General features: G+C 37.2%; 2 protein-coding genes across 14 annotated transcripts in view; one reads left to right on the forward strand and one right to left on the reverse strand.

The window, feature by feature from the left end:
* The window catches only part of LOC122570165, a 64,465-nt gene extending 59,268 nt beyond the window's left edge, over positions 1-5,197 (forward strand). For 9 of the 10 annotated variants that reach the window (XM_043732144.1, XM_043732143.1, XM_043732146.1 and 6 more), the window contains one exon: positions 414-5,197. In XM_043732144.1, the coding sequence (XP_043588079.1) occupies positions 414-2,930 (2,517 nt within the window). In that variant the 3' untranslated portion in view covers positions 2,931-5,197. The remainder of the gene's footprint in view (positions 1-413) is intronic. The other variant, XM_043732147.1, reaches the window with a different exon arrangement.
* Positions 1-13,340, reverse strand: part of LOC122570163 (tyrosine-protein kinase transmembrane receptor Ror) — a 352,187-nt gene that overhangs the window by 258,092 nt on the left and 80,755 nt on the right. The window lies entirely within an intron of this gene.

The raw sequence follows: 13,340 nt of genomic DNA on the forward strand, positions 1-13,340 counted from the left end.
TCATATAAGTAACATTATACGTATATCCATCTGTTGTTTCTAAAGGATACTTCGACGACTCTATTTTCCTGATTGGTGTAATCGAATCGTTTACAGCAGTGATTCCTTGGTTGTTTTAAGCAGTGTTTTAAGCAGTGCAATTGTAGTCTACGTATCAATATATAAAATTTGATTGGTTGCATACAAGAAGACCAGAGAGAAATTATTACAAAATGCATTGATGGAATTAATCAATTTGAATATCGATGTAAACATTCAGAAGTACTTGTTACGAAATTTATAAAAACTGTATTTTTAATAGAAATTAAAAGCATATAGTATAAGATTAAAATTTCCTCTCTTTTCTACATGGTATGTACAAAACATGTCACAGATTAGAATAATTAAGAGATTTAAAGGATTATACATTTCAGGATCGCTCCGATGAGGATGGCGGTCTGCAATCTGATTACTCCTTCGAGGAGGACGAAGAGCTCAGCGAGGACGGCGAAGATACCACCAAGGAACCCGACAAATCTGAGCAATTAGACAACGCGGAAAATCAGAAGATTTCCACGGAGAAAATGGCCAGTAACGGCCTCCATAGGCTACATGTAGACTTCGACGACTTATCAGTGGTCGACGAAGAGGAGGAGCCGAAACGAGACAAGGATAAAAAGGAAGCTTCTTCGGAAGATGTTCTGCAATCCAAAGAACAGAAAAGTCCACTTTCTATCCTAAAGTCGAGGCAACTTCACGACAACATCCCCTTCTGTCCTGGCGCCTATCAATCATCGACTTGCTTAGGTAGCTCTGCTTACTATAACGAATATCCTTTCAAGTTCCCAAGCACGCTAAACCTAATGCTGCCTGGTGACGCATCAACGATGCTAACTTCTCCGTGTCCAAGAATAAATGCAGACCGAATAGGCGCAATATCGAATTTAGCAAGTCCGGCTATGAATGAAATCAACGGTCAAATAATACACGCGCCTCCTGCAGGCTGGCAAAGTAACGTTATAATGCCTCAGACACAGGTGACCACGTATGGAGCAACTGATACTGACGGAACACCAAGTATGCAGAGCTTTGCTACAATTCACCAGGAGCAATTAAAGCAACAATTCGCATCGACCATCGGTGGTTTTTCTAATTTTCCAAGCTTTGTGCAAAGAAGAGGCGTTGGCCTAAAACTGTCAAATAATCCACTCAACTCGACATTCTTTGGAAATAGTCGCCAGAATTCGGAGAAGATGATTGAGAATGGTTGGAGTACGAATACAAATTTGCCAAATATGAAGGGACCAACGGATCTGAGTGCTAGTGATGCAACGAAGATAGAGACAGAAGAGAGTCCTGGGTTATCGGGAGCCGAGAAACCGAAGCATTTTTTTGCTCCACTGCCTTCGAAATTAAAGAAACAGACTGAAGAATCCTCGCCGACTATCAGTCACTTTGGAACCGGGAATAGCTCTAGTAGTGGCAAGACTGGATCCACTGTAATCTCGAAAAGTCAGTTCACATCTCAGAAGGGATCGGTTGATCTGTACGTTGATGGAGCAATTCCATATGAGGGCAATCTGCTGAGTGATAAAAGTGAACAGAGGACGTTCCTAAGTACAGACAACTTACTAATCGCTGAAGTTAAATCAGGCACGACCAATCAATTGACAAAGTCGATGTCGTGGCAGGATTTGCCTAGTAAGTCTCAAACCGTTTCGGTCAATCAATCTAATGGTAAGCAACAAATATTGACCCGAAGTGACAACACTTTGGACAATATATCAGACTCGAAGCCATACAAATCGTACCTGAACGTCACTCTGAAGGCGCCTCGCGTGGAACAGGCGGTGAGTCCCGATATCCCAGAAATCCCCAAGTTACCCACCATAGACTATCGACTCTTCAAGAACCCCTTTCTACGAAGTTTCGAGCCGTCTACCAGCTACATGAACCAGAACAACGTCACCAGACCGCTGTCCGTCCAAGTGAACGATGACAACCTGTGCTGCTACCCACCACAATCTGAAGTGTCCAGCTTCAACAGAGTTCCTTTTTCAGAACGGTACAGACCAGTTCAGTCTGACAAGAACCGTCTCTTAATCCCATCTAACCAACTAATGAATGGAAAACTGATGTCTCCAACGAGCAAGCCTCAGATTCAGGTAACGTCTTTTGAGAGACCGAGTCCGCATACTTTAGTAGGTCCACCTACTCCTTACGAATTCAACACTATGCGTAGGTTAAATACCAATCCCTATTTACATACACAGAATTTGTATCAGAACGTGCCATTTTTGCCAAGAGGAGGCTTGTATTCACAAAGAGGGATGATGTACTACGACAACCTAACATTGAAGGTGCCAGCTCAGACGCAGACCTCCATAGATGGAGATTCTCATCAAGAAGACGAACACGTGTTTTCTCACGAGGAAAGTGTACCGAGTACACCAAGTGGACGTAGGAAGAGAACGATCAGAAAAGAGAACTGTAGTTCCAATAAGGAGCAAAAACCTGCGTCACCTACTGTTCAAAGGAAGTATAAGAAGCAGAGTAGCGTCACGTCGTCGGAAGTGCCAGAGTCTCCTGGAAAATCGACGCGAAAGAAGCCTACGAGACTTAGTATCACTACGACTACATCAGAGGGTCAGGAGGATAAAAACGAGAGCAGATCGTCTTCGTCTGGTCAAGATTCGCCCAAGAAGGAACAGATGAGAAGGGTGTCGCTCTACTTCAACGCTAAGAAGAGGCCTTCGTTGACTTCAATGAGGACAGTTAGAAGTGGCAGCTTGGATATTGGTAGAGAAAAGGAGGCGATGGTGTTGAATTCAGAGAGGGAGAGGACTAATTCTGTTAGCAGCAGAGAGATTGGCAGCGTGAAGGCAAGGAAAGCAAGTACCAGCAGTGGAAACGTGCCTTGGTGCGCTTGCTGGGGCAACGGGTGTGTTTAGGGAGTCCGTAATTGGTTTTATTGGTGGCTCTGGCTGGATCTAATTAAACGTTCGAGTTTTGTTTATGTTGTGGCTTGGCTTATCAGCGTGTGGCCCTCGGGTTTCATTTTAATCAGCCTGGCCTGATGTGGATGGAATGTCTTGCAGGGTCGATGTCTTTGAGGAATGTGAGAGTGTTTAGTTTATTCGGTCTGTATTGTGAGCCAACGAATCTATAGTTTGACCAAACGAGAGTGATACTAATTGTAAGAGGAATTTAGAATAAATAGTCCAAACCATCAGACTTCGTTTCTAATTGTACGGTGTACTTTAATTCGATACATATGCAGTATCGTTTTATCAAAGAAAACTTTTTCCGCTCATTGTTTATGTAAAGAATCATCTATTTAATCGAATTTCTACTTGTCATTTAATACACTAGCAAAGTAACTGATTAGTTCCATCGTTTCAGACTTATGCAAATTATTGGTTCTAAAATGAAACACTCTCGAAATAGAACTGTTGCAGTATCTCCTCTGATAATTAAATTTGATTAAATAATTAAATAAGAATATCTTTGAACTTCCTCAAATGCTTCTGTGTTACCAGCAACTTTAATAGCACATTTTCCAAATGTAGACCTCATACGAAATTGTAATATTTTTATTATAAATCATTTCAGTATTTCACACATCTATGTACGTGTTTTATAGCAAATTTCTTCATCTTCGATGTATTTAGTAATTGGCGATAGAACGAAATTAAATGGATAGTTTGTCCCACTAAAATTCAAAGTTAAAAAAGAAGAGCGGTATTTTATATGCACCGATGTAATAATAATTCTCTATTCTTAAGTTGAGCGGATTCTTGGATGGCCAAGGAAAATATCGAACAGAGAGCTAGCATGCTCCAGGAGGAGTCGTATCGACCTTCACTTCAGCGTAACTATACTATAGGGCAACCGCTGTAGCCAATGGGGGAGGTCGTAAAACTAGCGCCGGCAGAACCAGGACACCATAAAACCCGTTACCGTTCAGGTGACAGTTGCAACCGTGGTGTTCTTGCCAGGAATACGGAAGCACAGTCTTTGCCCTCTCACGATGCTTAAGGCGCAAGTGGATCGAATTAGGGGATTAATATTTAACGAGGAACCAGACGCGGAAAAGCCAGACCACGTCAATGATCGCCTCGATAAAAGTTCCGTGAACTGTGCCAGTAAAAAGTCCTGGTATTATCCAATTTTATATCGATTACTATTAATACCGATTCTAAGAATAATAGAATGAAAGGATGGAATAAAAGTTCGATTTTCTATTCGTTCGACTAACCAGTTTGAATTTAACCCTGCTGCCATCTTCTTTCGTTTTCTTTATATCTTAATCTCATTTTTATTTTAATCGGATAAAGAGCTTATTAGTGGGATTTAAGAAAATTCGAGAAAGAAAAAACTGAAGAAATTTCCTAACGGTAGAAAAATACGACTGGGCGAAGAATGATTCATAGAACGCGGTAAAGCTTAAGCTTCGACGTTAGTTGCTACGTTAGGAAATAATACGTCTGCGCATTTAATTTAAGCTTAAGGGACGATATTCATTAAAAATGTTCGAAAGTATAAATTGTTGTAAAGTGAAATGATGTCTGTTTGATGTTTCAAATCTTGCGTGATTTCAAATTGATGTACGTAAGTCAGACAGATTGATTTTTATTTATAATATAATCTCTAAGAGATGTAAATACAATTTTAAAGTAAAGTTTAGATCGTTTAGAAGGAATATTTATGTTTGACAATCGTATAAAGTTTATTAAAAAGTAATAAGATAAAATGTATTTTTCGATGCGGGGTTTCGGAGTGCTGTTGTTTTAACAGAAGCCGAAGAAACACTGATTTTTTTCAATAGATAAATAAAATCGTAAGAAATTTAGTAATATTATTATAATGTAGAGTAATTGCAATTTGTGAAAATTTCTTTTACAAATATATTCTCTTTGTACATAAAAGGTAAGAATTTCTTAAAATATCCTACGAAAAGATGTAAAAAATCATTCGATGTAAAACAGCTATGTAAAATCTCAGCCAAATTGGCTCGACAATATTTTCTAATATTTCTAGTACTGTGCCTAGGAAAATCCAATCAACGGTTCCAACCAAAATTCGTATACGTGTAATTAGCCAGAGTTGAGAGTAAAATGCGATAACTTCGTTACTCTAACAATCTCCAATGTGAAATTTCATACAAATATCCCAGAAAGATTGTACTTTTCAATAAAATTAATTTCGATACGCTCAACCAGCAGCTGTTCAATATTTTCCATATCCTTCAATAAGAGATTTTTCATTCCCAGAAATTATTCACGAATTGAAAAGCAGACACTGTTGAGGATTAAAATTATCCTTTCTATTTATACTTACTCTAAATGAATGATCCCCTTAATCCATTAATAAAAAAAAAGGATAAATAATAACTATTCATACCGACTGAAAACTAATTCCACTTCGAATCTCCGCTTTTGTACTCGAGATATTAATATACTAAAAATATCCTGCAATTTGCGTCCAATTATTTTCCGATCCCCAAAGCTCGACTCGATAATGGCCGTAATTTTTTCCCCATGGTTCTTAACAAACCACCATGATACACCCTCATGATACAGACCCTCGTATTTTCGCCGAATCATTCATCCTTCTCGGTAATTCATCGAATTATTGATTATTCTACGCAACTTACTCGAAGAGCCCGATTTATTAATGGGTCTGGGTGCGAGGGGGTTTAGCGAGTGAGCGCGCAAGTTAAAGGCAAAGTTGGCGAGCATCTTCCGCGTAAACTTTTCCAGCGTTCTCTGTTCCCGTTATTCCATCCTCCAGCAACTCCTTTCGCCGTTGCTTAAAAGACGCGGAGAGTGGAGCAGAAATTGAAAGAAATCGAAAGAAAGGAATCGGCCAGGTAAATTGAATGTACTTACAATTAAACGCGCCACTTCTTCTTTCTTTTCTCTGCTTTGCCATTCCGCGGGAAGGAAAGTTTAAGAGCATCAAGAGGGAGGAAGCCATGAAATGGAAAGAGGAAACTTGAACCGCGGCCGGAGATAATTTCTTTCCGCGAAATGCTCTTTGATTTTTTTCAATAAGCCGGATTTTCAAACGAAATTATATTTATGCGCGAATTTGTATTTGTGGAAGTTCCGTAGCTTTAATTTATGATTCCAGGATTGCTGGCTTTGAAATATTGAACAATTCAATTTATTTTAGCGAAAGGTTTCCCCGAACCCTTTAGAATATAATTTACTTGTAATTGGCTTTTATTTTAGAAATTCAATCATTTTTGCTAAACGTGGAATAAAAGTTGTGTATTTTTAAATCAGAGTAGTTCATAATTATAGAGATAGAAATATGATTAAGCAGGTAAATAATGAACAGAAACAAATCTCACTAAATTTCCACAACTTCGCATACCACGAAATCGAAACTGAAATTGAAAAGCTTATTAGCAAACGGAATGAATCTCAAATGCCTCCCTCTAATTACGTAACCATAATTTTTACCAAATGTCTTGCTTTTCCTGCCATAGAAACAGAAACCTCAAATTAAAAGTCTCATCACGGAACAAATCGAATTTCAGAAAGTTCAATTTCCAACTATATCGCCAAAACTGCCGCCAAATGTCTGACTTGCTATGTTACAAAATCAAAGACCTGACATTTTTATGAACATACCTGAGGCAATGAAAATTACACAAAGATTTATTTCGCTCGTTAAAGCCTACAAAAACTGAATATTTTTTACATCTCTGTATGTTACACACGTGTTATACATTTTTGCATTTTTAAATTATCCATAAATGCACAAAAATTGCAGTTTATCAGTATCACAAAATCGGATATCCTAAATAGAAAATCTTATCAACAAATAAAACAAATTTCAAAAGCATCCACTCTAATCGCATTACCAACACAAAAGGTGAAAAGTGGCAAAGTACGAAGACAAAATCGCGGCGACAAAGATAACCAAAGCTGGCAACGATCGACGATGAGCTTACCATCGTCTGATAGAGTTGGAAGCCGAAAAGGCGAAGGTTCATGGCACAATGCCGGCTGAAACAAAGCTTTTGGCGTGGAAACGCTCGCGAGAAAAGGCGCGGGCCTGGTTGCAAGGGTGCAGTGTCAACGTCGACGAGGGTGCACACTGTTCGAGAGGTGGGGGGGGGCAGAGTGGCGCAGACTGGCGCAATTAAAATGCAAATTATCTCTTTTCACGCGGCCATCTTTCCAGAAGAGACTGGCGCTCGCAACCCTACGCCGTCACCGATTAACTTGGAACTAATTTACGACGACGACGACTCCATCGTCAGAAGGTAGCGTGAAACGTTTTGTCTCACGGCGCGGACACAGCCGCCGTGTTAATACGGGCTAACGTCATTTGCAAATGTCAGTCGAGATCAGGTTTCTTCGTTTCGACCATGATTTTCGCCGCCTGGGCTTTTCGGACTCTGAATCTCTGATTAAATTCTTACACAACGCGTGGCAGCCTTTAAACTTCTCTTTAGAGCAGCTGAGGGTATGTATTTGAGTGGTGACAGGTCGTTTGAATAATTGATGCGATTATTGTGAAACAAGAACAACGATATTCAGGGCTTATACGAGAGTAATTATTCATTGTGTGCGACAAGGGATGTGATATGACTCGGGCAAGGAAATACGTACTTTGATCATGCGGTAGGCGTGGATTAGAGGGAGGTTTGACTGGGTCAGAGATTGGATGCCTGAAGGAAAATCAAGTTAATGAAATTGCCTTGCGTTTGATGATATTCGAAGAGTTCATTTTCAGATTCTTTTAATTTAGGGGAATTTTTTATTGCGTTACAAATAATCTTGTGAAAGATCTGAGAGTACCAATAACTCTCGTTCGAGACACTTCTTTTTATAGAAGGAAAAGTTTTCCAGCAATTGAAACTTCTTACGGTTACACACTCATATAAGATGAATTGCTTATCTTTAAAAGATAGAGAGTTCCATCGAAAGATATGTAACGCCAATATCGATTATCTAAAGTTGAAATCAATATCTTACCACGAGAAAACATTTGAACCCTTCGTGTGACTAATTCTTTATCCCGACGCAGCTACAGTGACATTGATAACGTGAAAACTTTTATTTAGCTTGTTTCTTTGCCGATAAAAAGATTGAAAACCGAAGAAAGCTATCGTATGAGAAAATAGATTCCATAAATTGATAGTTTGTCGATTATCTGCTTTCCATGGAACGTGTTAAACTCATTCCGAATCTTATTCTAACTAAAGCAAACCTCTTGTATCTGAAAAACCTGTTTCCTATCACTTTTTAACTGCATAAAAATAATGTAAAAATACTCGACACACTGCTATGGATTAGCCACAAATGGTCAAACCCATTCAAACTTACGAGCATCATCAACTCTTCAAATTTCGCTGGGACGAAAGAATCAGCGAAAGAAATAAAACCTGTTTCAACTGTTAATTACCTTTACTCTGAAGATATATCGTAATTGTGCAACAACCTCTTCGAGAAATACGTTTATCACGTACGCTACCAAACAGAGCTTGGCTATATTCGTCTGAGCCAGATATCGTGCGATACAACGAAGATTATCGGATGGGAATACTATGCACTCGAGCCCATGAATTCCAATTAAAAGCCTATCGCAAGTATTTATAGGCTGAAGACGGGAACGATATCTACTGTTACAATGGCCGTTAAGATAATCAGCTTTAATTACGCACCTCGTAAAGCCTTTATGAATCCGGTCAGGCCGAGCGAACGTCGTGGCGCCGTAGTTTAAGCAAATCTTTGTGTAAAGACGTATAATTACCTGAAATAAGAAAAACATTTAGTGACGTGTACTTAAGTGGTTCGGGTTTATTAATATCACTATGTAATTTTCTCTTTTTTCTTTTTTCTTTCGACTTCTTCACTGTGGAGTCCGTATTTTTAAGTTGTTAAGATTTATAATCGTCAGGATCGTGTTTTCTATTTTAAAATCTAGCATATGGCGAGCATATATTAACGATATAAATTATTATATGCAAAATCAATATGAAACAACTTATTAGTAAATTTTGAAACATAATATTGGGTTGGCAACTAAGTGATTGCAATCATTACCACCTGATGACAAAATCCGAAATCACTTAGTTGCCAACCCAATAATTGCAGCAAACCACTAATTTAGCCCACAGTGAAAGTGTCGATTATTTTCTTAAATTCAAACGACTACCAACTGACCTCTAATACATATACGTTCTTCGAATTTATATATTCAAACGTAAAGACAAGAAGAAAAAAGAAATTGATACAAAAATGTCAACAAATCCAACAAAACTAAGTGAAATACTAGATACGATGCATCAAAAGATTAAAGATTATTCTACAAGAATAACACTTTACTATCGTATTCGAAGTAAACTGTAGATCTTTAAGCATTTATGGGAAATTGAAAAATGTGAAAATCTACGTAATGCAGATAATCTGCAAAAATATAAAAAATTATTCAAAACGAAGTAATTATATATATATATGAAGTTGTTACAATTTTCAATGTCCCAAATAAATTGTCATCTGCTATCCATTTCCTTGATTATGTCGATAAAAATATGAAATTGCATAAAAATTAAAACAATTACCAACTAACTTCTAATATCATGCAATGTTCAATAACATGGCTAGAAAAGCTGATAATCCAATCTAATTTAATCCTCGTGGGAACAGGCAAAGACCTAAACGAAGAAACTTCATTCCAGCCTCCGACATCACGTATTAAACGCAATTCCTAGCCAGTGTTCGAGTGTCCGGCCCAGCGATATAACGCGAGAACGTAATAAAGCTCGCAGTCTGCCCGTCGAAATTGGGCGGACGACGTTCCTACCAAAAGAGTAATGAAACTGCCGCAAGTGTAATGCTGGTAGTATACATAGAACGCGAAAACAACGGAGGTACGGTTGAATTCTTCGCCAGGGGCAAAACGCAAAAGTGTTTGAAATTTCTTTAGCGAGAAACTTGCAGCCACTTCCATCCGCCCTTTTTATTGGACGCGAAAAACTCCCGTAGGAATATTTTCCATGAAACTTCCATCCTGTAATTTCGACAGGATTGTAACATCTTTTTTTTTCCACGGAAATTCGCCCCGCGTCGAAGTTTTCTTTGTAATTCTCGACGAGAGCGTTATTGAAAATAGCTGGAGCAGCGTTGCGATGTTTGAAATAAATTTGTTTTACCACGTTACGCGACTCCTGCAAGATTCTGACGAAATCGTTTGGTTTATAAAGAAATAGTAAAATAAAAATTCAGTGGAAGAATGTTATTAGAAGGTTTCCAGGAAAATGCTTCTTGTAGTTCGAGGAAATAATTTTTTATTCTAAAACGTGTTTCACTGTTATATAGTTTGGATTAATATTTAGCTATTTATGTTATGTAAATTATGTTGCAACTTGTGTTGAAACACTGGTTAACCGCTGGCAGTTTAATAATTCAGTGTATCATAATAATTAATGAACTTTCATATAATTATGTACATCGTTCCAAAGTTGGTTATCTTTGTATCTCCATATCAGAAGTTTCAGTAATATTCGAATTTATCGCAACCCACGTAAAACTAAGGAGCGTTCTGGTTATCATATCCTTGATTTTAAAATTATTTAACAAATGTAGATTGCGAAAGTTGGATTTCTTCAATAATTTTTAACAATTTTAAAACAGTCTTTAAAAATAAAATCTATCTCTGAAAGTATAAATTATACACATCTTGATCACAAATATTTTTCAATTATTTGTGCAGTATAAAAATTACAAATATATTTGTATTCTATAAATATTTCATTTCTGGTTCGACTCTACAAATTAAAAATCCATATTCTCTTCGTTTTATACGTTGCTCTATCATCGATATAGGAAACTAATAATCGCTAATGTGGACAAATAATTCAGAGTTAATTAAACTAATGAAACTTCACTGGTTTCTGTTCGCGTATATTTTTCTCTTTTCACGTTTATTCTAATTAAACACCGAACAACGTTACTCGGATCGATTTCCAATTCTTTGAAGTCACATTATCACCAAGCTCTCCAACATCTTTTGTTAAATAATTCAGTAGAAATTTCTATCAAACGATTAAAAACTTTAGTTAAATTGAAATACATTGGAACAACGCGCGGCACAAATGGTTCATTTACACGAAACATCCAATATCCTGTTATGAGCACACGTATTGTACGGTCGGAGCCGGTTCTGCCTCTGCCGGAACTCCGCGTTTTTGCAATCGCTCCTTCGTCGCGCAAATATTTGCGAATTGCGCCGGCATGCGAAACGAGCTGCAGCGTCGATGGATGAACTCTGAACAAACGATGCACTGTCAACGTACTAGATTGATATCTTGCCATCTTTTTTTATCTTTTTAATGTTTTTAAACTACCAGTTGTTATCTTTTTTATATTATCAAAATTGCATTACACGATTTATTCAGATTTACTGAGCTACCTGTATTATTTGTAATTTCACAAGAATTATAAGGATTCCACTTATTGTATTAAAAATTGTCTAAATCTTGTTACGTCACTGATCATAATTGTATCGAAATTAGATATAGAAAGATTAAATATGAGAGTACCATAATGAAATTTAAAAAAAAGCTTGTACAGTAATTTTTGTACTTGTTTGCACTTACTTCTTTTACTTGCTTTTATAATTGAACAGCATAAATACACCTTTATCTGTGTGATAAAGTTGGTATTATTTATTTGTACAATAAAGTAATTATTATTTCTATTATTAGATCTTGTTTTTCAAATAAAATCCTGAAATATCACATAATTTTCTCTTTTGCGGAATGAATAAAATTTCGGTTATACGAGACTAATCAATTTCCGTCATGGGACACATCTTCTAATCAAAGTTGAAAATACCGCAGTTTACCGTGGAAACGCAATTTCCTCGGAGACCTGTGCACCGTGCAGACACACGTTGCAATTCGATCGTTGAAGAGAACGTTTCGGCGAGCTTTCGACTTTTATCGCGGATGCTTCGCTCTCAGTTTCAAATTTCCTGCGATCCGGCACGCCTCCCACACTCGTTGGTAAAAAGAGGGGGAAAGTGGGGTGAAGTCTGGGGGTGCGTTCGAGTAGAAAGCAAGCTGATCCGACGCGAAATAAAAAGTTCCGAAATTTCGAAGTGTGTTGAAGTGTCGAATCCACTTCTGATCGAATCGAAACGCCGTGTCATCTGAAAAGTTAATCGCTTCGAATCTCACCGTTCTATGGAATTCTGTAGAATCGGAGCGAGTTTTATCCCCGAAGATCCACTTTCCCTTAAGGCCAGAATAATGCTAACTCTTTTTTTTATTGAAATCGTCTTTTTATGGATTGCTTGCTGCTTTATAGCAGTTAGCGTCAAATTAGCGTCAGGAAATTTGTAATTTATCGAGACACGTTTAAGATATGTAGATTTTAATTTTTAGATATGTAGATATGTAAATGTAGTTTTTAAATTGTAATTTTTTTGATCTGTTTTATTGTTAAAGTGTTATACCGTAACACTGAATTGTCGTTGATTGTCTCCTTAATAATTATTAATCACAATAATATATTATAATATTTTCAACTCTACTCGTATATAATTTTACAATATGCTAAAAACATACTAAAAATATAGCATACCTATACTTTCATAAAATACATCAATCTTGTTGTAGACTGGAAAAATAAAAATTAAGGTTTATCAGATGAAATATTCATAAAAATTTACCCTGTGTATACAATCTCTACCTTTACAATAATATTTAAACGTTACTACGAATGAAGCATAGTACAATTACCAAGATGAAAATTATGATCAGAACGTTTAACTCTTCTACTAATTTACATTACCCCAAATTATCACATGGGCCCGTAGGTAAATTGTATGAGTCGTTTCAACAAATAAAGTTGATATTATAACTGTTTTCACATCTTAATTAATAGGTACATTATTATTACCTCATTACCCTTTTTCTAATTTCCATGTAGAAATGAAAATTAAATAACATGAATAAATAACTGCGTCGATATTAATTAAGTAAATCCATAGGGTTAATCATATGTGTATATCGTATATCTATAAATTCATCAGCGGACGCCTGCCATTATATAGTCATACGCTGCATAATGAATTCATCCGACACTCTAATGTACTCATGTAAACGCACTAATGTGTACGTGTACACTTAGCAGAAGTCGCGAGACATGAATGCAGTCGGAGAAGACGTTCTCCCGTGTCTAATTTTGTTCCGTGGAAGCCGCGTTGCTAAAAGAGTATCGAACCGCTTAAAAGTACGCCGGAAATGGGAATTCCTTTCCTGCGCGCGCTAATGGACACAGCCCACGTGCGATTCCCTCTGCGAAAGCTTTGTCAATCTCGATTCTCGAAAGTAC

This window comes from Bombus pyrosoma, linkage group LG8, assembly GCF_014825855.1.
Source record: "Bombus pyrosoma isolate SC7728 linkage group LG8, ASM1482585v1, whole genome shotgun sequence".
NCBI classification, from domain to species: domain Eukaryota; kingdom Metazoa; phylum Arthropoda; class Insecta; order Hymenoptera; family Apidae; genus Bombus; species Bombus pyrosoma.